The sequence below is a fragment of the Rhinopithecus roxellana genome, chromosome 14 (genome assembly GCF_007565055.1).
Source record: "Rhinopithecus roxellana isolate Shanxi Qingling chromosome 14, ASM756505v1, whole genome shotgun sequence".
Classification (NCBI taxonomy): Eukaryota; Metazoa; Chordata; class Mammalia; order Primates; family Cercopithecidae; genus Rhinopithecus; species Rhinopithecus roxellana.
The window spans coordinates 21393431-21418234 of NC_044562.1; the positions used below are offsets into that span (position 1 = coordinate 21393431).

General features: G+C 39.7%; 1 protein-coding gene across 3 annotated transcripts in view; it reads left to right on the forward strand.

Moving 5' to 3' along the window:
• Window positions 1–24804, forward strand: part of SPHKAP (SPHK1 interactor, AKAP domain containing) — a 202289-nt gene that overhangs the window by 173609 nt on the left and 3876 nt on the right. The window contains exons 8-11 of one of the 3 annotated variants that reach the window (XM_010366559.2): window positions 14094–14279; window positions 16169–16255; window positions 18757–18809; window positions 18899–19083. The exons of 1 other annotated variant lie outside the window; for it this stretch is intronic. In XM_010366559.2, coding sequence (XP_010364861.1) covers window positions 14094–14279; window positions 16169–16255; window positions 18757–18809; window positions 18899–19083 — 511 coding nt within the window. The remainder of the gene's footprint in view (window positions 1–14093; window positions 14280–16168; window positions 16256–18756; window positions 18810–18898; window positions 19084–24804) is intronic. One more of the 3 variants, XM_010366560.2, reaches the window with a different exon arrangement.

The window sequence follows — 24804 nt, forward strand, 5'->3', positions numbered from 1 at the left end:
AAAACAGGACAACGAAAAAGGAAGCTAGTGGCCTTGGAAAACCTAAGTTGGAGAAGTCTTTTCAGAGACATATGCCTATATTGTTTATGATTTACCAAAAGCCCGTGATTTTTAAATGTTTAGTGGCAATCAAGTTGAACACAACCTTCATCAAATTTCAGCAGCTCTCTGAAAGTCTTTGATACTTTTCTACTTCCACCAGGGAAGGAGAAGGGATTCATCATCAGGTACCACCAGTGCTGCCCATTAGAGGGCATCATTACTGGTGTGGTTATGGTTGAGTGTATTTGGTACAGAGTGTCTAAGTGGATTTAAATATTTCTTTTTTAGCCACTCAGTACTAAGAACTTAATTTTCCAATCAGATGAAACCCTGGAAGAATAAGGAGAAAGGATGGAAACATAAAAGCAAAAGAACACAAAGCTAAATCAAATGATGTAGGCAGAGCTAACCAAGAAGACACATTTTTATACATCAGTAGTTCTCCAGCTATAGACAATATGTATCAAAGCATTTTATCTAGGTGATATGGAGAATTACAAATTTTTTAAAGTGATCAGAGTTAAAGAAACAAATTAGCTCATGTGTAATTCTTTAGAATTACCTTAACCTGAAATACAAGAAAAAGGAAAACCCTTCTTATAGAATCTAGATGCCTGACTTGGAGTCTTCTTTAACACAGATATCTTAAACCCAGCTGAGATTTTTAACCAAAGAATGACTAGTTAGGGAACGTTCATGAAATAGTAGTTCAACAAGATTTATGGTTGTAGGCTGAGATCAAATAGCAATTGTCCCTGAAGTTGAATAAAATTCATTATACAATTGTGAATTAAATGTCACTGATATTATCCTTAAAATAGGATATATTGGAAATATGTATGAATAAAGTCCCCAAATGGCTTAGGTTTGTATTACATAGAATAGCCCAAGAATATACCCTTTCAAATCATGATTTCTGGTTTGGTTTTCCACTAATAAAACAAGAAAGAATGTGGAGTCATCCACCCTAGAAATTCAAGACCTACATCTGCTTCCAAAACATAAGGACTAAATATTGAAAATGTTTTTCTTTGCGGAACAATATAAAGAATTATTAAGAACATGGATTTCACTAACCTTGTAACTATGCAACCTTGAGCAACTTCTCTGTTTACCAAAGTTTACTCACCTATAGGTGGGAATAATAATTATCTTCTAAGGGGATCTTTAAGGTTTTATTAAGGAAATGCACATAAATCTCTCAACTCAGGGCCTCGCCTATTGTCATAAATGCTTGCTTTTTGGTTGTTGTCATTGCTGTTTGGGGTTAGGGTACATGATTGCCCTTATTCCAGGAATTTTTTTTCCAAAAGAAATATCTTAAAGGCCTGGTGCAGTGACTCATGCCTGTAATCCCAGCACTTTGGGAGGCTGAGGCAGGTGGATCACGAGGTCAGGAGTTCAAGACCAGCCTGGTCAAGATGATGAAACCCTGTCTCTATTCAAAATACAAAAATTAGCCATGTGTGGTGGCAAGAACCTGTAATCCCAGCTACTCAGGAGGTTGAGGCAGAGAACTGCTTGAACCTGGGAGGTGGAGGTTGCAGTGAGCCGAGATCATGCCACTGCACTCCAGCCTGGGTGACAGGGGAAGACTCTGTCTCAAAAAAAAAAAAAAAAAAAAAAAAAAAAAAAAAAAGAGAGAGAAAAAGAAAAGAAAAGAAAAAGGAATATCTTATAAACATTATGAGAATTTTATTAAAACAAGAGAATTTCCAGATTTTGCTAGAGGGAAAATTAACCATATTTAGATTATTACATTTTCTAAGCTCAGAGATGTTATAGGATTTCATTAGTCAAAATAGCTAAGTACAAAACTCTCTTCTCCGTGAAGCAGTTCTTCTCCCTTACACACAAACAAGGTAAGTGGCATATGGACTCTTAATTTTGTTTGGAGATGGGGAGGCGTCATGTCCTGAAAATAATTTTAGGCTACTTTCTTTAGGCATGTTTTCATGATTCTTACTTTTAAAAATGTTATTTACGCTCAATATGCTGAAATAAAAATCACTTTCTTACATTTTTGATAAAGGAATAACAACTTCAGAATTTATTGGACTTTTTGATAAGTTGAGACCACAAAGTATAAACAACAAACTGAGAATTCTGGACATTCATATGCTGTATGTACTTACTGACATCATCTTATGTTTTAGAAACATATTTTAGGTTGTGTATCTATTTATATTTGCTTCAAGAAAAAAAAATTATTCATCCAACAAATATTTGAGTGCTTACTCTGACCAGCAATTGGCCTTGGGGCTGAAAACACGGAAGAAAATAGAAAGACTTGGTATCTACTCTCATAGTTCTTACACACGAGTGGGAGAGACAGGGAGAGTACATAGGAAAACCTTTTGAAAAAATATTATTGTACAGTGTGATGAGAGAAAAAAATAAAAAGTAATGTGGTAGCAAATAACTGGTAGGGAAAGTGGATACTTAGATAGGATGTTGGCATTTGAGATGAGACCTACAGGAAGAGAAGGTGCCAGCCGTGGGAAGAACGAGAGTGATAGACTTGCATTTTAAGCATTGTGGTGATCTAGCCAGCCTGAAAAATGTTCCCACTATGAGTCACCTAGAGATCCTGGATTAAGTATAATAAACATAATAAACATCCTTTTAAGAACGAAGCTGATCTTTTTTTTTTTTTTTTTTTTTTTTTTTTTTTTTAAAGAAAGACAAGCAAATAAGCTTTAGTGATCTATTGCCCAGAATGGTGAATGTAATAAATAACAATGCATTGTATATTTCTTTTTTTTTGAGATAGAGTCTCACTCTGTCACCCAGACTGGAGTGCTGTGGTGCAACCACGGCTCACCGCAGCCCCAACCTCCTGGGCACAAGCAATCCTCCCACCTCAGCCTTTCAAGCAGCTGGGACTGTAGGTGTGCACCACCATGCCTGCCCAATTTTTTAACTTTTTGTGGAGATGGAGATCTCACTCTGTTACCCAGGCTGGTCTCAGACTCCTGGGCTCATGTGATCCTGCCACCTCAGCCTCCCGAAGTGCTGGTATTACAGGTATGAGCCACTGTGCCTGGCCTGTATATTTCAAAACTGTTAAAAGATTAGATATTAAATGCTTTCACCACAACAAAATATAAGTATGTGAGTGCTAGATTTGTTAATTAGTGTGACTTAATCATTCCACAAGGTAAAACTATATGAAAACATCACAGTATATGCCATATAATAGATACAATTACTGTCAATTTAAAAAATTGACAAGCAGGTGTGGTATATGGATTTGGATGTTTGGCACCACCGTCTAAAACAGCAGCCCCTAAGAGCCCTTATCTGGAGAGATGGAAGCAGAATGCTGTCTGCCATTTATGATTTACACTCATTTCTATATCCTCAGGAATTATTTTATTTACCCTTATTTGCAAGGCTAATCTTAACAATAGTAATTATACAAATTTCAGAGGTTAAAAAAAAAGAATTTGAAAAGGTAGTAAATGAAAGCTGACTCTGCTTGCCTTTGAGGGCATCTACCAGTCTCTGTAGCCTAAAAATTCATTTTCTAAAGGCTAGTGGAAACCGGGAAATGAGGGTCCACGAGTGGTGAAGACTTGGAACTGAGACAGACTTCCACATCCTCAAGGGTTACAACCTCAGTAATAGTGTGAACTATGGAAAAAGTTCACCCACCAGAACAGTGAACTGATTTAAAAAAAAAAAAAAAAAAAAAAAAAAAAAGTGTCTTTCGGGGTTCCAGCTCTGGGTACAAGGAGAAAGCAATCCCCTGGAGAATTTATAACCACGGCTTACCCTAATGCGATTTTGCCATTCTAATTTGCATTATACTTGTGGTCCAGGAAATCCCAAGCTGGTGAGTTACCTTAAAGCAATCTCAGGTTAACAACCCTGTGAGAGCTTGGCAGAGACAAAAATAAAATCTCTGGAGAGTTAAGCCAAGTCTTAAAGGATTTCAACAAATAAAACTCCATCAAATATGAGCTCAGAGTCTTAAACTGAGAGACACACAAGGAATCAAGGCACTGTAAGAAAGACTCAGCACAAACATGAAGAGGCAGAATTAGCCCCATCGAAGTTCTCAGACACTGGAATTATTAAATACAGAATGTAAAGTACTTATGTTTAATATTTGGAAAAAATGAGACATACAAAATAGGAGCAAGAAACCACCATCAGAATACAATAAGGTAGATATAAAATCAATCAAATACTACTACAACGATGAAAAGTATAATAATTGAAATTAAAAACCACTAGATAGAAAAACATATGAATTGTTGAAATCAAAACCACAATGGCATACCTGCAGAGAGAACTTTAAAGATAAATGTGAAAGAACTTCTGTTTCTATTCACAATTAAGTTATTGAAACTCAACTTGCCCTCCATCCATGAATAATTTTTTCTTTTCTTTTTTTTTTTTTTTTTTTTTTTGAGATGGAGTCTTGCCCTGTCACCCAGGCAGGAGTGCAGTGGTGCGACCACGGCTCACTGCAATCTCTGCCTCCCAGTTGCAAGCCATTCTCCTGCCTCAGCCTCCCGTGTAGCCGGGATTACAGGCACATGCCAATGCCACCACACCCGGCTAATTTTTCTTTTGTCTTTTTAGTAGAGACGGGGTTTCACCATGTTGGCCAGGCTGGTCTCGAACTCCTGACCTCAAGTGATCCACCTGCCTCTGCCTCCCAAAATGCTGGGATTGCAGGCATGAACCACTGTGCCTGGCCCATCCATGAGTAATTTTTTAATGGGCAGAATTAAACAACTGTTTTCATACATTGTATGACAAACAGCACATTGAGCAAAGGGAAACAAACATGATTAGCCCTATGGTTGCCCTCACTTTCTATCTGGATTGCCTTTTCAGTGCAAAGAGGGAAATCCTGAGCAGAGTTCAGTGGGCACAATGAGGTGAGGAGACACAGACTAGAGGGAGATATGCAGAGAAAGAAGAGGAACCTGCACAGGAAGCCCCTCGACCTGTTGCTGAGCAGTGAGGCATGCATGCATAGGTACAGCCCCATGATGCTAGAGAGTTGTAAGCTGAACAATGCCACAAGCTCACATAGTACTAGAAGATGTTTAGTCCCAACTAGCCAGAGTGAAGAATCCATGTTACATACACACAGTACTTAGTAGAGACCCTAAAAAGATCACATCATAGAATTAAGGGTAAACTAGCCCTAAAAATAAAGGCTAATCTACACTTGTTCTAACAAAACTTAAAAGCAAACATCAAAAAGATCAAGCTGAACTGAAACTAATTTAATCTAGAATAAAGTTCAACATTGTTTAAAGAAAAGATGATGAAATCTAGTACTCAACAACATAAACTTGTAACATCCAAGCAAAAAAATGCTACACAAAGAAGTAAAATATCACTCTTAATAAGGAGTGTAATCATCAAAAGAAACTTATCCAGAAATTACAGAGAAGATGAAATTAGCAGACAAGGACTTAAATATCTCTTATAAATATGCTGAAAGATTTAAAGGTACACATGAATATAAGATTTGATGGAAGTTATAAACTCACAAATTAAGAAATATAATGAACTCTAAGCACGATCAACAGAAGAAAATCACATCAAGGCACATGATAATCAAATTATTATTATTATTATTATTATTATTATTATTTTTTTTTTTTTTTTTTTTTTTTTTTTTTTTTTTTGAGACGGAGTCTCGCTCTGTCGCCCGGGCTGGAGTTCAGTGGCCGGATCTCAGCTCACTGCAAGCTCCGCCTCCCGGGTTTACGCCATTCTCCTGCCTCAGCCTCCCGAGTAGCTGGGACTACAGGCGCCCGCCACCTCACCCGGCTAGTTTTTTTTTTTGTATTTTTTAGTAGAGACGGGGTTTCACCATGTTAGCCAGGATGGTCTCGATCTTCTGACCTCATGATCCGCCCGTCTCGGCCTCCCAAAGTGCTGGGATTACAGGCTTGAGCCACCGCGCCCGGCCATGATAATCAAATTATTAAAAACAAATCATAAAGAAATGTCTTAAAAGCAGCCCAGAGGAAAAAAAAATTATGTACTAAGGAGCACAAATAAAAACTGCAGATGTCTTATCAGAAACAATGTAAGATAAAAGACAAAGCATGACAACTATACTACGCTGAAGGAGAAAAAAAACTGTCAGCCTAGTATACTTGATCCAGCAAAAATTCCTTCAAAAATAAAGGCTATTCATTAATAGGAAGATTCAATACTGTCAAGATGTCAGTTATTCACAACTGAATCTAGATTCATTGAAATCCCAATCAAAATTCCAGCAAATTATTTTGCAGATATCAACAAACTAATTCCAAAGTTTATATGGAGACTAAAAGACCAAGAATATTGAACACAAGATTGAAGAGGAAGAGCAAAGTCAGAGAATTGAGACTACCTGACATGATGATTTACTGTACAGCTATAGTAATCAAGATAGTGTGGTATTGGCAAAAGAACTGATAATCAATGGAACAGAACAGAGAGCCCAATAATAGACACCCACAAATACAGTCAATGGATCTTTGACAAAGAAACAAAGGCAATATATTGAAGAAAAGATAGTCTTTTCAACAAACAGTACAGAAACAACTGGACATTTACATGCCAAAGAAAATGAATCTAGACACAGACATTACACCCTTTGCAAAAAATAACACGAATGGATCACAGACCTAAATGTAAACACAAAGCTATATAACTCCTGGAATGGCCGGGTACAGTGGCTCAAGCCTGTAATTCCAGCACTTTAGAAGGCCAAGGCAGGTGAATCACCTGAGGTCAGGAGTTTGAGACAGCCCAGTCAACATGGTGAAATGCTGTCTCTACTAAAAATACAAAAATTAGTTGGGTGTGGTGGTGCGCCTGTAATCCCAGCTACTCAGGAGGCTGAGACAGGAGAATCTCTTGAACCTGGGAGGTGGAGGTTGCAGTGAGCCGAGATCACACCACTGCACTCCAGCCTGGGTGACAAAGCAAGACTCTGTCTCAGAAAAAAAAAACTCCTAGAAGATAATGTAGGAGACAAATCTAGATGGATCATGGGTATGGCAATGACATTTTAGGTACACCAAAGGCACAATCTATAAAAGAAAGGCTTGAAAAGATAGACTTTATTAAAATTAAAAACTTTTGCTCTATGAAAGACACTGACAAGAGAATGAGAAGACAAGCCACAGATTGGGAGAAAATATTTCTAAATACATATCTAATAAAAGACTATTACCCGAAATATACAAAGAACTCTTAAAACTCAACAACATAAAAATAAACTGATTTAAAAATGAGTGATGTCATGGAGTTTTTCGCTATGTTTTCTTCTAGTAGTTTTATAGTTTTAGTCCTTACATTTAAGTATTTAATCCATTTTTAGTTGATTTTTATGTAAGAGGTGAGAAAAGGGTCCATTTTTAGTCTTCTGTATGTGGATATCCAGTTTTTCCACACCATTTATTGAAGAGACTATCCTTTCTTCGTTGTGTGTTTTTGGCACCTTTGTCAAAAATCAGTTGATCATAGATATGTTGGCTTATTTCTGGACTCTCTATCCTATATCATGGGTCAATGTGTCTGTTTTTATGCCATTACCATCCTGTTTTAATTATTATTGCTTTGTAGTATATTTTGAAATCAGGAAATTCTGCCATTTGTGACAACATGAATGAACCTAGAGGATTTTATGTTAAATGAAACATGCCAAACACAGAGAGACAAATACAGTCTGATCTCACTTACGTATGGAATCTTAAAAAGTCAAACTCATAGAAGGAGTGAGTAAAATTATGATTTCCAGAGGCTGGGGACTGGCGGAGGTGGACAGAGAAAGGAAGATTCTTGTCAATAGGTAAAAAACTACAGTTAGACAGAAAGAACATGTTCTGGTGCTCTGTTGCACAGAAAGGTGACTACAGTTAATAATAACATATCATATTTCTCAAAATAGCTAAAAGAGAAGGTTTTAAATGTTCTCATCAAAAATGAATAATAAATATTTGGCATGATGGATATTCTTATTACCCTGATTTAATCATTCCACAGTGTATATATATATATCAAATTATCGTATGTATCCCATACATAGATACAATTATTATTTGTCCATTAAAGATAATACAAAACTTGAAAAATGATCAAGAGACCTAAAGAGACACTTCACCAAAGAACATGTATGGATAGCATATAAACATATAGAAAGACGCTCAACATTATGTCATTAGGGACTTACAAATCAAAACAATCAGATACCACCACATATGTATTAGAACCCCAAAATTCAAAATACTGACAAAACCAGACGCTGGCAAAGATGTGAAGCAACAGAAACTCATTCATTGCTGATTGGAATGCAAAATGAAGCAGCCACTGTTGAAGACATTTGGGGAGTGTTTTACAAAACTGGATACTCTTAGCATACAACCCAGCTATCCTGCTCCTTGCTATTTACCCAAATACGTTGAACACTTATGCCCATATAAAAACCTGCACACAGATGTTTATAGTAGCTTTAGTTAGAATTGCCAAAACTTAGAAGCAACCAGGGATTCTTCAGTAGGTAAATGGATAAACTGTGGCACATCCAAACAATAGAATTTTATTCAGCCCTAACAAAAAAGAACTATCAAGCCATGAAAAGATACAGAGGAATGTTAAATGCTTAAATGCATATTATTAAATGTTTTTTTTTTTTTTTTTTTTTTTTTTTTTTTTTTTTTTTTTGAGACGGAGTCTCGCTCTGTCGCCCAGGCTGGAGTGCAGTGGCACCATCTTGACTCACTGCTCACTGCAAGCTCCGCCTTGTGGGTTCAAGCGATTCTCCTACCTCAGCCTCCCAGGTAACTGGGACTACAGGTGCCCACCACCATGCCCGGCTAAATTTTTGTATATTTAGTAGAGACAGGGTTTCACCGTGTTAGCCAGGATGGTCTCCATCTCCTGACCTCGTGATCCACCCACCTCAGCCTCCCAAAGTGCTGGGACTACAGGCGTGAACCACCGCGCCTGGCCAAATAATTTTTGTACTTTTGGTAGAGATGGGGTTTCGCCATGTTGGCCAGGTTGGTCTGGAACTCCTGACCTCAGGTGATCTGCCCGCCTTGGCCTCCCAAAGTGCTGGAATTACAGGTGTGAGCCACCACACCTGGCCAAATGTTGCCAATCTTAAGATGCTACATGCTATATAATTCCAACTATATGATATTCTGAAAAAGGCAAAACTATGAAGACAATAAAAAGATCAGTGGTTATCAGAGGTTAGAGGGCAGGAAGGATGAATAGGTAGAGCACAGAGGATTTTTAGGGCACTGAACTTATGCTGTATGATATTAGTCATTATACATTTGTTTATGCCTATAGAACATACAACATCAAGAGTGAACCCTGGCCAGGCGCGGTAGCTCATACCTGTAATCCCAGCACTTTGGGAGGCCGAGGCGGGTGGATCACAAGGCCAGGAGATCGAGACTAGGGTGAAACCTCGTCTCTACTAAAAAAAAAAAAAAAAAAAAAAAAAAAAAAACTAGCTGGGCGTGGTAGTGGGCACCTGTAGTCCCAGCTGCTCAGGAGACTGAGGCAGGAGAATGGCGTGAACCCAGAAGGTGGAGCTTGCAGTGAGTCGAGATCGCGCCACTGCACTCCAGCCTGGGCAACAAAGCAAGACTCCGTCTCAAAAAAAAAAAAAAAAAAAAAAGAGTGAACCCTAATGGAAATTACAGGCTAGATGGTCTCTAAAATCTCTGCCAACTCAGAGATTAGATTCTATAGTGGACTTTGATATGACATAGTCTTCTGAATCTCTGTGGATGACATGTAAGATAAGAAGGAAGCCATCTGCATGCATCTGCACAATACCTCTGTGCATTATTCACAAATGAGCAGAACTATACATTTCTCTCAAAAGAAAATGAAAACTAGTGTTGTGGATAATGATTATTCATTCTGAATTCCTAGTTATGTGACATGGAACGTGAGATTTACTTTAAATAGAGCATGAAATTAAGATAAAGTAAAATACACTAACAGACTCATTTTTTAATAAGGATGTTGGATGTCAATCACTGAGATTTAACTTCTTTAGTAAGAAATAGCCTGGAATAAATGTTTCTAATAACAGGAGATTCTAAGTTAGTAAGAAATTGGTCCAGGAAATGACTTTTTAACTAGGCAAGTGAATGGTTTGGGAACCTTCTCCTTTGTATCTGGTCCTTGGCTCATTTGCACTGTGTTGGGAATATGTGTGTTACTTCCATTAGTCATCAATGAACTTTTCTTTCATTTGAATTTAAGTCCATGCTGCCTCTTTGGCTGCACCATTCTCCTCCTTCTCCCTTGCACGATTTGGAAAAATCTCAATATTTCAAAAAGAAAAAACCAAGCAAGGACCTTCTTTCACAAAGTGTTAGCAGCATAGCATATTAGAAATAACCACACCTCAATGCCAAACCTACCCAGAATGCTGTGAGAAGGACTGTCAGGAGCAAACATCCAAAACCTTTTGTAAAATTCCTTGGGTGACAAGTTCACACACCAAAAAGGAGATTTTTTAATCACACTCAAAAAGTTATGCATTTGAAACTCTGCTCTCTATATGAGAACTTTTTTAAATTTTTAAAATATAACCATTCTCAGAGAAGAGATAACAGTACTAATTCTAAGATTGAGGAAAATTGCATAGACCTTTCTGTAGCCAATTTTTTACTTTCAATGAAAGAGACCACCTGTCTTAGGTTGTATTCCCCGGGAACAGACTCTGAGAGGGAGAATTGCAGGCAGATAATTTGTCAGGGAGTTCTCTGCAGAAATATGTGCATACACATGTAAGGAAGTGAGAAAGGCAAGATTGGCCAAGAGGAGAGGTCTTCCCCAAATGTGTTTGCAACTGAGGCCTTGGCACATCCTGCAGGAAACCCTGAAGATGGGATGGTCTGTCAGTTTTGATGCAAATGGAAGCAAGGAGTGGGCTTTTGTATCTCTGTATTAGCCAGACATTAGGATCCTCACTGGGAAAGGGTCTAACCTTGGCAAGGCAATTCCTTCACTGAGGGTAATTCCCAGTGTGTAGAGTCAGCAGCCTGTGTTCTCCACAGTCAGGGTACCATGGCCTGGAGTAAAGCATTCCAGCATCTACTAGATCCAGTGACTCTATTTTTATTGTCAGTAGCAAACTATGCTGTTGCTTTTTGTTTGTAGTCATTTATGTCTGTTAATGTCAAAAGCATAAATACTGTTAGTTTTTTATGACCCTGTAAATAGTCTGCAGACAAATTTCCATGAGCATATTTACATTTCTGTACACTCGGAGTTTCCTGAGCAAAGGGCACTGATACCTGAATTAAAGGGTGATTGTATATTAACCCTAAAGGCCAGGCGTGGTGGTTCATGCCTGTAATCCCAGCATTTTGGGAGGCCCAGGAGTGCAGATCACTTGAGTTCGAGACCAGCCTGGCCAACATGGCAAAACCCATCTCTACTAAAAGTAAAAAAATTAGCCAGGCGTGGTGATACACGCCTGTAATCCCAGCTACTTGGGAGGCTGAGGCAGGGGAATTGCTTATATCTGGGAGGCGGAGGTTGCAGCGAGCCGAGATCACGCTACTGCACTTCAGCCTGGGCAACAGAGCAAGACTTTGTCTCAAACAAACAAACAAACAAAAAACAACTATTAGCTTGCAAGTAGTGCAACATCTCAGATCTTTCACAGTTTACAACTTAACAAGTGGAGCTCTCTAGACTGAGAGTGTGGCTCTACTTATAAAACTAGATACTTTTAGCAATAACATATTCATCCGAAGAACAGTTTATGTCTTCACAGCTCTGTTCTTAAAATACAAAAAAGTGCAAAAATTCTTAATAATGAATATTATATACACAAATAACTGTATGTATGAGAATGTGAGTCAGGAAGCTTTCCATTTCATCAAAAAGAAAGGAAAACAAATAGATTACTTCAACCATTCAAGGGAGAGAGCTCCAGCTAAGGAGATTAAGAAATGCCTTGGGGAGGTGGGAGTGTCTTGGCTGAGGCTTGAGGAGTAGTGAAAAGCAAAGATCAAAAAAGCATGTTATTAGACTTATGATTCTTTAAAAAAGCATACTGTTAGACTTAATGAATTATATAATTTATTAATAAGGAGGAATACTTATTGGATACTTATATACAGGCACTAAGCTAAATGCATTAAATGAATTTTTTTCTAATTTATATCTTCCAAAAACCTTTATGAGATGTTATTACTTTTCTTGGAGAAATTTATTAACTTACCTAAGTTGAACAGGTGACAAGTCATGGAACAGGAATCTATAGCAGTTGGATGGCAGAAAGTATGCTCAAACTTGTTGATCAGACCAAACTAGTTGGTCAGAGGACTCAACTAGGCAAAGGCTGGGAGGCAAGAAATCCCTGCATTTTTGAAAAACTGTAGATAGTTTTGTTTGTTTAGTAGTGATTAGGGTTGAGGCACATGAAACTTGGTAAGCAGGGGAAGGCCATGACGGATAGAGTTTGGCTTCAGGAAGTTCCTGAAGGCTCCTCATGAGAGCAACCAACAATATGCTTTAGGAACTTTAATCTGGCACCAGGGTTAAGAAGGTTTTGAAAGTGGATGACTAGTTGAGGCACAACCGTTGGAAGGCTGGTGCAATATAGTCCTGGCAAGCACAAGTGGTGCAATGCCCACGGATCTCAAAACTCAAGGTCTAAATGTCTAGTACCAAATCCTGTTTTAGGATAAGCCCTCCGATCTCACTGGGCTTCTGGATCTTCATCTACAGGAAGTCTTCCTTCGGAATCTGGAATTCTAGCAATTTAGAAAGACAAATTGAAATATTATGTTGGTGCAATAGTAATTGAGGGTTGTGCCATTAAAAGTAATTGCAAAAACCGCAATTACTTTTGCACCAACCTAATAATTTCGTGAACACAGAGACAGGGATGAGTAGGTAAAAGATACTTTAGAGTTGGAACTGAATGAACATAGAAATGTATTGAATGTAAAGGGCAAAGAGAAGAAATTGGAAGACTGCAAGATTTTAAGCCTAGGCACTGAGAAAAGTCAATGGAAATAAGAAGCCCGGGAAGAGGGTGGGAAGGCAATTAGAATTCATTTTAGATGTATTGATTTTGAGATGTTAATGAGCTATGCAGAAGACCCACTGATAAAAGAGCCCCAGAATCTAGAAGAAGGGTCCTGACTGGCATCCAGACTTGGAAGCTATTTTCATAGACAGGCAAGTAGATGAGATTGCTTAGGAACCGACTGTGGAAAGGAGGACAGGAAATCAATCAGAGTCAGCTATAGCTACACTTAAAGGAAAAACAGAGAACTGAGTTCCAGGCAAGACGGGATCAGACAGACAGAAATTCACAGGAGGCCGGGGAGGAGAAGTTTCTAGAACAAAGGCCTGTCAGATCAAGGGTTAGATGCTCTGGAGAGCTCCTTGGTCTAAAAATTCAAGTGCTCAAAAGAGTGGTGCTGATATAAGTCAGGGGTTTCAGAGGGATGAGATGGGGTAAAACGCAGCACAAAATACAGTGCAAGTGCAAAATACAGAGGATATGTATATCAAAATATAGAAGCATCTTGCTTTTTACCAAGTCAGTGCAAAATGACTTGGTAAAAATCACCAGAAATGGGGCAGGTATTTTTCTAATGATCCTCTTGCATTAGAATCAACCAGGAGTGATGGATGAAAATGCAGATTTGTGGGCCTCCTTCCAGAAACACTGAGTCATAATCTCTGGGGTGAATGCTTTGTGTATCTTCTTTTTAAACACCATTGTCCCTCGATAATTCTTTTGTGTGTAGGCCAGGCTACATACATTCAACCTGTGTTTCAAATGATTGGAGGGAGTCAGTAGACAGAGATTAATAGAAGAGATGGAAAAACTGGCTGATGGGGAGTAATCCTGAAAAAGGCAAATGGTACCTGGAGAACCAGCAGAAGGATCAGCTCAGGGAGACTCTGCCTGTGTCCAGTGACATCCTGTTTATTGGGACTCTACAAAGTGGCTCTGTGAAGTTTCTGTGTGTGTGTGTGTGTGTGTGCTGCCTCTCTTGGTAATAATATCCTGCCCTCTACAGTGACAGCCTTGATGCCAGAGATGTACCACAGACTGAAGCCTCCACAGAAGCCAGAGCCTCCGACGAGTCCCCCAACCCTCCAAGCAGCAGTGAGGAGAGCACGGGCAGCTGGACCCAGCTTGCCAATGAGGAGGACAACCCAGATGACACAAGTAGCTTTCTGCAGCTCAGTGAGCGATCCATGAGGTACCTGCTCTTCCCTTGACTTATGAGGGAAATTGGTCTCAACACAGATTCTAAAAAATGTGCTTTAATGGTTCTCTGCAAAGGGTCTCTAATAAAGAAAGGAGGAGAGAACAAAAAAAGGAAAGTTCCCACTATGTCAAGGTGCCTGCCTGTCATGATTTGTGTGCTGAGAGGTATCTTAACCTCCAGTTATGGCTTAAATTTCATTGGCCATGATTAAGAATGAGCTGTGTTCCCTTCCCTGCAAGCCCCAGCTAGTACATTCTGTGATAACAACTGAAAATTTTTTTCAATGGTGGGCTGCTTTTACACCTGGTGTGTTTGATGCTCTGTCTCTGGTTCATTTGTATTTCAGATGCAACATAGGCTGGGTTTACACCAGGCAAGTGTTTCCACACTGTGTTCTATTGTTTGGCCTGACTGTTCCTCCCTTCATCTCCCCTGCCTCTGTATTGTTCCTCCCACAAAGCCAGAGAGGAGATTAGGAGACATCAGATCTGGAAGGGCTCAAGCCAATCAGGAGACATTAACTAAAAACTATTCCCCATTGAGGTGGAACCTCTAAAAGCCTCCCTGTGTTTCTGCCCAAAATCTCATTTGATACTGGACCGCAGGCTTTGCACAGAGGTCGACTGGAAAATGGGATTGGCATCTGGGTGTATGTATGACTCTTGGAAAGTTTTATTTCTGGGAGTTTAGTCTGTTTAGACTTAACATTTCACAATGTTAAAAGATTTGTCAAAACTTCTAAAACTAGTGGAAAGTATTACAAGATAGAAACAAAAAGCAAAGAGAACTCAAATCTTTGGACTCAACAGTAAGGTTTACAGGGTTGATTACCTCCAGTACAATTTTGAATCATCAGGTTTCAGTATGTGAATATATCTGGTGTCCCCCTCAAAAGCTAAGACAAGAATTTAAAATTGAAGGCATCCAGTTGGTATTTTCTACTCTTAGAGTACCATCTACTCTTGGTATATTCAGGAGAAAACTGTCCCACTACACGATGCATCACCACTCACCCTTTGAAAGCCTTGCTTGAAAGAGACGTCACTGGAAACAGAGAAGGTGTGAGGAGACTGAGTGGTTTGGTAAAATTGGATATATTTCATTTCACAAGCACAAACAGAGCCTAAAAATTGGCTCAACTTTGCTGTGTTTCAGTCAGTAAGTTCCAGGCTAGTAATTAGACCATATGTTGATTGTGTAACCTATGAAAATGATGCAATCTGGGTCCTCCTTCTCTACAATAAAAAAGGTGCCAGGTGTTGCACTTTCTTGAAGATTGTAAGATAAAGGACCAATAAAACATTGACATTGCCCAGCTTTGTACTTGGGGTTCTGTAGTCTCATAGGAAAATAACAAGCCAGATGCTTAGCCTATGAAATCCTACGGAATGTCCCTGAGAAAATCCCTCAAATGGCAAAGGGAGAACATGAGTCCACTGGTTTCTGTCAAAACTGGTTTCTGCCAGCCCATGTTTTCAGAAGTTCCTTCATCTCTGCAGGTGTCCCCAGCAGCAAGAAATCTCTTGCCAATAGATAAATACCTTCACCATAACTAGAATGACGAAATGAGGCATACTGATTGTTATCCCCTGGATGTGATCTACCAGTTGTGATACCACTTCAAATAGTAGTATCACAACTTAGTATTTTTCACAAATTATTAGTAGTATTATTAGTATCTGCTGAGCCTGTTAGGCTTATGTCTCATTATGATTTCTCTTAATTTGGTCAGAAATAAATATTAATTGAGGTGTCCTAGGCACAAAGCGATATTCTTCTGGGGACCAAAGGAAGGAGCTTGTACAACAATGGAACATCACTGTCAGCAGCATGTTAGAGGCTGGAGATGGGCATTAATATGTAAACTTTTGCTTTGTCAGCAATGGCAACAGTAGTGCCACTAGCAGTCTTGGCATTATGGACCTGGACATTTATCAGGAAAGCATGCCATCTTCTCCCATGATTAAGTAAGTAGCCACTGAGATGCAGTGATTGTGAGACCACTACTCCAATTCCATCTGGCAATCCATTTTGATCATTCAGGGTGTGCCCAACCACTGACCTCATCGTGTCTGTACTGCTGTGGTTCCATGTCACTGGAGCAAGAATTCAAGCCTGGAATAGGCCCTGCCCTGCCACCACCTGCTTTCTGGGTTACAAATTTGCCCCCTGTGGAATAATTATTTCAGATAAAACTTATCAATGTAATCTGAAGTGTATGTCATTTTACCTACCTAGAAACAGAAGCAAAAATCCATTTAAATTATACCAGGCCAACTAAAGAAGACTATTCAATAGTCTTCACTATGAAACATCATCACTTCAATAAAATCAAATGTGAATGGCTTTTCCTTTACATGTAGAAACCTGGGATTATCACTACTAAATGTGTTTAATATTAAATGGTTGTCATGATGGATGTGTGTCATTCTCACTCAGTGCCTATGCTCTCCACAATATGGGGACTTCCTTAAGACCAAAGGAAAAAAGGACTTAGAGAAGGACGAGTACTTCTAGGAAGTACATGCATCGTAAAATATGGCGCAGAAAGAGAGGGCAACATGAGGTCAGGAGTACTTCTAGAATATGTGGTTATTCTGGAAAATTAAAATGATTGAAATCTATTTTTGACCATTGTGATTTAGCTTATGATTTGGAGATTTCTGAAATTTCAGAACAACGATAAATAAGTGTAGGCTAAAGTTGCTCCCTGACCTATTTTCTCCGTCACTATCTATAACTACAGCACTTTTATTTCACCATTTAACCAGGTGTGTTCCTCAGTGATTGAGGGTGACAGTGCATCCTTTGTTGCTCCACACAGCCATTATTCAGTGGAGATGAACATACACATTATCTTGTTTTTTTGTTTTGTTTTGTTTTAAGGAGAACCAAAAATCAAAACAAACAAACAAAAACTACCTTGGGGTAAATTTATTTTTCTCTTTCAGGAAACATTTATTTAGCTACTTTTCCCAACTTTCTCTGCAGTATGAGCCTATGAGCCTATGACCCCAGGGAAAATCTGTATTCTGAGAAAGCCAAGAAATCACCTCCATGGTCAGCATCCAAAACAGCAGAAACTGTGCCTCCCATCTGTCATACCCCCAATGTCACTTGCATAGAGATCTAGAAGAAAATCTAGATCCTTGAAAAATTAACATTTCTGCAAATAAATACGTATGAATGAAAGAATTACTATACTCTTTCTCTTAACATCAGGAACGCAGTGGAATTTTTCAGCCGTATCTTAACAGTAACAGAATGAGAGAATTGTCTATCATCAAACAACAGATTTTTAAGGGCTCCTGTCCTCCAATTTCTAGACACGACAAAAATACAGGACAACAACAGGCTTCCCAGGATAGCCACTTCCTTTCAGCTGCTGGCCATATGTTCTTACTTTAGAAACATTTACCAAGTCCTCCCACTACGTGCAAGGCTCTGTAATAAGTACACACCATGTGAAAACACCTCCGATATTGAACTCTACCATATGTAATGAAATACTTCAGTTATGAGTCCCTCATTCTAAACCACCCAGCCCACTACACTTCCCCAATAAAAAGAAAGGAAAAGAAAAATTTTAATTGAGATATTTTTCTGTCAAATGTAAGTTCTGCAGTTTGTTGGTTGTCTTTTTTCTTTTCTTTCTTTTTTTTTTTCTTAAGACAGAGTCTTGCTCTGTCGCCCAGGCTGGAGTGCAGTGGCTGGATCTCGGCTCACTGCAAGCTCCGCCTCCTGGGTTCACGCCATTCTCCTGCCTCAGCCTCGCAAGTAGCTGGGACTACAGGCGCCCGCCACCACGCCCGGCTAATTTTTTATATTTTCGGTAGAGACGGGGTTTCACTGTGTTAGCCAGGATGGTCTCGATCTCCTGACCTCGTGATCCGCCCACCTCGGCCTCCCAGAGTGCTGGGATTACAGGCGTGAGCCACCGCGCCCGGCCAGTTGTCTTTTTTATTTCAGATCAAAGAACCATATACCTGTAAAATTATTTTTTAAATAAAATAAAAGCTATGTTGCTATTGTAGTATAGAAAAAAAAAACAGTAACAAGATGGGAACATATGATTCATTAACATGAAAGTAAAATGCAGAAGAATCAATCTCCAAATCAGAACAGTTACCCACAAAATCTCTTTGATTGTTTAAACCTATGAAGGTTTGTGGTAAGGAGGTTGAAGAGAAGAGAAGGAGGCATCTCTCAGTCTCCCACACCAGCTATCCTAACTAAAGTAACGAGTTATCTGGCCTGTTGTTGTTGGAGGAGGACATTTATTGCAGACCCAGTGATCCTACATAATAGCCATATTGGTATTTTCCCAGCATTACTCCACTCTACAAAAACAATAAATCCAGAATGAACTTCAGAAGCCTTTAGATCAGTAAGACCCATCGCCTCATCTTTCATTTACAGCTTATTCTTCTAAACATTATCAATCACATACTGTTGTTTTCTCCCAAAGTGAATTACTAGAAGAAAAGGAGATTCTTAAAGGACAGTCAGAAAGCATAGAGGGTAAGCCACCTTCCCATACTTTTGACACACAATTGCCTGGGCTCTCCCTTTGGAAAGAGGGATAAGACTGTGGTTGTGTCTGTGCCCAGCGCCTGCATCTGGACTGCCCATGGGAACAGCCAGTGCCCAGAGGAGCCTGCTGGTGATCAACTTTGACCTGGAGCCAGAGTGTCCGGATGCCGAGCTCCGAGCCACCCTGCAGTGGATAGCTGCCTCCGAACTTGGGATTCCCATCATCTACTTTAAGAAGTCTCAGGAAAACAGAATTGAAAAGGTATCATGTTCCAGGTTTGGGTATCAATGAAGCTTTGTGTTTTTATCACCACTGGAAACTCAGTAAATGCTCAGTTAACCTATTTCCATTTGAATTATTTGATGCTGACTGTTCTTGACCTTAAAATTGTAGCTAGAACGTTGAAAAATCTTCCACCTGTGTAAATATAATATATTAGCATTTCTTTGATCCTTACTTTGTCTTGGCTGGTAGGTGGTTGTGAGAAAAGCAAATTGGGGGGTTGGGAACTTTTTTAGAGTCTCTTAGTTTTTGGTATTTTCTTGCTCTGGGACAAACTTCTTCATAGCACTCCTTTAAATAAAAGAAAGAAAGAAGAACCTGATACACAACAGAAAGCAAAGTGAAGCCACACTGACATCTAAAACAGGCCAAGAGAAGGCATTTTTAATTCCCTTCCAAACAGATTTGCATTAGGAAGACTTTTTATTTATTATTCTCCACCTTCCAGAAATATAAAGCTAGGCAAGGGATCCTTGGCCAACATCAAAATTAATAGTAACTATCACTCTAATTCTATATCTGTAACTGTGGTAGAATCTTAGCTATGAAGAGTAAGGCATGAATCTGTCTGCCAATGTCTTCAAGCTCAATTTTCCATAGTTTAAAAGTAGACTCGTTTTAAAAGATTTCAAATTAATAATAGCATATTAGTTTTCTATTGCTGTGTAACAAACTGCCACACATTTACCAGCTTAAAACAGCACTCAGCTCCATAGGTGTGAAGTTAGGGTGAGTTCCATTGTAATCTTTGCTTTAGGTTTTACAAGGCGGAAATTAAGGCATGAGCCTGAGTAGGCACTTATCCAGAAGTTCCAGGGAAGAGAAGGAGTCCAAGCTCATTCACGTTGTTGTGCTAACTCAGTTTCAGGTGGTTGTAGGACTGAGGTCCTGTTTCCTTGCTGGCTGTCAGCAGAGGGCCACTCTCAGCTCCCAGAGCCACCCACATTCCCTGTCACATGGCTCCTTTATGTCCTTTTGGTATCAATCTCTCTGATACCTCAGCCACCTGCCAGAAAAAGCTCTGTCTTTAAAGAGTTTGTGTGATTAGGCCAGGTGCAGTGGCTCATGCCTGTAATCCCAGCCGTTTGGGAGGCAGAAGTGGGCAGATCACCTGAGGTCAGGAGTTCAAGACCAGCCTGCAACATGGTGAAACCACATCTGTACTTTAAAAAAAAAAAAAAAAAAAAAAAATAGCCGGGCATGATGGCAGGCACCTGTAATCCTAGCTACTCAGGAGGCTGAGACAGGAGAATTGCTAGAACCCAGGAGGTGGAGGTAGCAGTGAGCCAAGATTCCACCACTGCACTCCATCCTGGCATCCTGGTGGCAGAGTGAGACTTGAGACTTTGTCTCCAAAAAAAAAAAAAAAAAAAGAATATGTGTGATTAGATTATAATCACCTGATTTCTGATTAACTCAAAGGTAACTGATAAATCCTTTTTACCATGTAAGGTAGCGTAATAAGGGTATGATATCTCATCCTATTCATAGTCCCAGGGATTAGGGTGAAAAACCTTGAGTACTGTTTTAGGATCCTGCCTATCAAGCCACTGGGTAGGATTTTCATGTCTTGTTGTCACAAGGTGCCTCCATGTGCCTCATCCTACTTGCTTCTCAACAAGCCTGTGACAAAACAGAACAGATATTGTTGTCCTTTTTTGACTAAGGAGCAAATCGGGTACAAGAACGATTTCCCAGGCCAAGTCCCTGCACTCTGCTTTCTCCATAAAATACTTCTCAGTAGTTCTTTATTTTAAAAGGACCTTTCTCAAGTTAAATCCTTGGGCTTACAATTTGGATTTTTTTTTTTTAACTGTGTAATTGCATTTTAATTATCTGTGCCAAAATCTAGCAGCCTGAAATGAAATGTTCTTTACCTTCTTGCCCCTGCTTACGGTAGTTAGAACAGCTTCTCTATTTCTGCATCACGAGTCCATGGAATTGACTACAGGAAAAATTGAAAAGGAGATCTAATTCATTGTTCATACCCTCTCTCACTTCAACCTTTTTCCAACTGGTAATTAATACGTCCTTTCATGCCTATGCCTGCCTGCTGTTATACCCAAAATTATTCTAGGCACCTTGCTATACTTGTCATACTTTCATTTACAAGGTGTTGAGTGGTTCACTATTTGATAAATTCTCCTCCGACCTTCCACTCAGCTGCAAAGGGTGCAATAAAAAAAACATAATCATGGCTGGGCGCGGTGGCTCAAGCCTGTAATCCCAGCACTTTGGGAGGCCGAGATGGGCGGATTACGAGGTCAGGAGATCGAGACCATCCTGGCTAACACGGTGAAACCCTGTCTCTACTAAAAAAATACAAAAAACTAGCCAGGCGAGGTGGTGGGCGCCTGTAGTCGCAGCTACTCGGGAGGCTGAGGCAGGAGAATGGCGTGAACCTGGGAGGCGGAGCTTGCAGTGAGCTGAGATCCAGCCACTGCACTCCAGCCTGGGTGACAGAGCGAGATTCTGTCTCAAAAAAAAAAAAAAAAACAAAAAGAAAACACCACAATCCCATGTGAGCCTACCCCCATGCCATACACTGTCCCAAAGACCCTCTGCTACATAGAGGAGAGAAAAACATTCTCAGGAATGCATTCCCAGGCTCATGGGAAAATGAAAGATGAGCTGGTTCCAGCTCTATCGCCTGCTACTTACTGAGTAAGAGTGTGACATGGTAGATTTTCAGGTGGTACCTTAATGGAATAGATGTTTGTACAATGTATCTTCTTGAAGAAACAATGTATCTTCTTGAAGGAACAATGTATCTTCTTGAAGAAACAATGTATCTTCTTGAAGAAACAATGTTATATGAATATATGTCTCAGAAATCCCCAGTCGGTGCAAGGGTAAGAGGTGTCTCACAAACACCTGGGTTACATAAATCATGCCCTGACTTGGTATTTGTTTATCCCAACCTGATTTTCAATTCTCAAAGAGAATACTTGTTTTTGGATATAACTATTTTTCTGAGAAAATAGACATTCCGCTAATGTTATTAAGAAGGATATTAAATGATATTTCACTCATTCAATTAGCACCAGCTCAAGAACTTTAATTCTAAATAATGTAATTTTAGGAATAAAATCTTCTAATTTTTTCTGAGTCATCTAAGATTCTCTCCAAAGTCCATTGTATCATTCTATGCCTTTGCATCCTCATAACTTAGCTCCCACTTATGAGTGAGAACATACAATGTTAGGTTTTCCACTCCTGAGTTACTTCACTTAGAATAATAGTCTCCAATTTGGTGGTATTGACTTTTGACTTAACTTTGCAAATACGAAGACAAAAAAACTACAGTTAAGGTTATCAGTTTCAAAGAAACTCATCGCAAAGGAAGGGGAAAATTCGGAAGAATTCGATACTGAGGCGCTTCATCTGTAATCATAAGAAAGTGCCTTGAACTGATTTCTTTAGTCAGATTTAGTGCGTGTTAGAGTCACATAGGGAGGTTTTACAAACTCCAACGCTCCAACCAATTAGATCAGAATCTTCTCCAGCGATGCTGCCCAGGCATCAGGGTTTTGTAAAGGTGTCTGGGGTTCCAGAGTGCAGCCAAGTCTAAGGCTGGTAGCTCTACGGGCCTTAATTGCAGGAGCAATATAATAACCAACTCTCTTATGCTTAATGCAATCTAATTCTGCCTTGGAGGAAAAGGATGTAGTTGCTTTCAGAAACCTAAGTTGAATGTTTTCAAAAAATTATACAACTTGCAACAACTCCCATAGATTTCATGATACAATTTTGTAAAAATTAATCTAATTATTAAATGCACCTGAGAATATAAAAACTATCTCCTATGTGATTCTTTTCTTCAAATGAGTCTACAGATGATAGAATGTAAATTCTTCTAGTTTCCTAAGACAAAACATTCGAAATGCCAACTATGATATAAGGGAAGGGAACCTCATTATTACTGATTGTGAAATAGCAGAAAATGAAATATTTTCATTTTTATTTTTCAATACCATTGAGAGAAAAACTCAGATCCTGACATGCTCAAGCTGATTGTGGAAATACCCAGGCAATAGCATGAACGGGCACAATGAGAGCTCTAGGAATCGCTGCTAAATAGGACGTGGTTTTAAAATTTCAGCCCAGTAAAGAACTAGAATGTCCTTTTCTGACTTCTTCGCAATCTTTTTTCATTCTTACCTTTTTTTAATGGAAGAAAAGAAAACATGAGAACTTCTTGCTCATCAGCCCCAAAGATGTTTCCAGGTCTCAATATCCAAGATTAAGTCATCACAGTCTCAGAAAACGCTCTATTTAGTGGGACCAGACCATTGTTAAATGCCACTGTTTTGGGATATCAGCCTGGACTTAGAAATCATGACAGATTCCAGCTTGTGACCACACCACAAACTCTACGCAGAGTGGCCTAGCTGGTGGCTTATTTTGACAAGTTTGGAGAGACTCTCCTTCACAGGCCCCAAATAGATGGAAAGAAGCTGGTGTTAGGGCTTCTGGAAAGGTAGAAGGCAGGGAGAATTCTGGGAAAATATTGGCATCTGCTCCAAAGCTTTGATTCTTCCCCCACCCAGACAATGACTCAGAGATAAAGGCTGGGGATAAGGTGGTGGTGTCGTGAGCCACGGTTTACAGAAAGGAGCCGAGGCAAATGTCATGTTTCCATCGATGGAATCTTTTCAGACTTGCTAAGTGAAAGGAGGCACCAAGACTACTGGGGATGCTTTAGGGAAATCTGGAGAAACAAATCAACAACCTGTGAGCCTCTCCCAGTGAGACCTCAGAAACTCAATGTCCCCACCTTCTGGACTAGGAGCTCTACTTTCTAGATTTCCAGTAAGAGCTGGAGAGTGAGGAAAAGCCTGCTTAGTGGAATCATACAAAAGCTGTCATTTTAGCCTTTCTCCCCTTTATTCCCTTCAAGACCACTATTCCAAAGCCACACGTCATCATCCGTTTGTTGAATCAAAATCGTGGCGTGGATCTTACATACACTCTTAGATAATAAGTAACAGCTCACAAAATTATTTTTATGTATCTCCATAAATCACTAATAGCTGCTTGAAATGTTCCCCTTCCCAAAAGTATTTTCATCGTTAGCAAAGCCTTAACCTAAAGGGTTTGTACTCTGTTCCTAAAATGTCAAGAATCAGATGGACAAGAAGCTCAGAAGGGTGGTGAGAGGTCCCAGGCAATGAATACTTTCTTTTAAATTTTTTTTCTTTCTTTCTTTCCTTTTTTTTTTGAGATGGAGTCTCACTCTGTCACCCAGGCTGAAGTGCAGTGGTGAGATCTCGGCTCACTGCAACTTCTGCCTCCCGGGTTCAAGCGATTCTCCTGCCTCAGCCTCCTGAGCAGCTGTGATTACAGGTGCATGCCACCACACCCGTTTAATTTTTGTATTTTTAGTAGAGATGGGGTTTTCATCACATTGGTCAGGTTGGTCTCAAACTCCTGAACTCGTGATCAACCCACCTCAGCCTCCCAAAGTGCTGGGATTACAGGCGTGAGCCACTGCACCCGGCCTCTCTGAAATTCTAGCACTGAGACTGATGGGAGTGAATGAGCTGGCTCACCATGGCTGCTACCATGAGCATGAAGCAGCCCCACATCTCACCCCCACAACATATATGCCCACTCAGTCACCACGTGATAAGAAACATGCCCCATGACCAGCTTTTATTTTGCCACATGCCCACCACTCTCCCACTCCAGGCTCTGTTC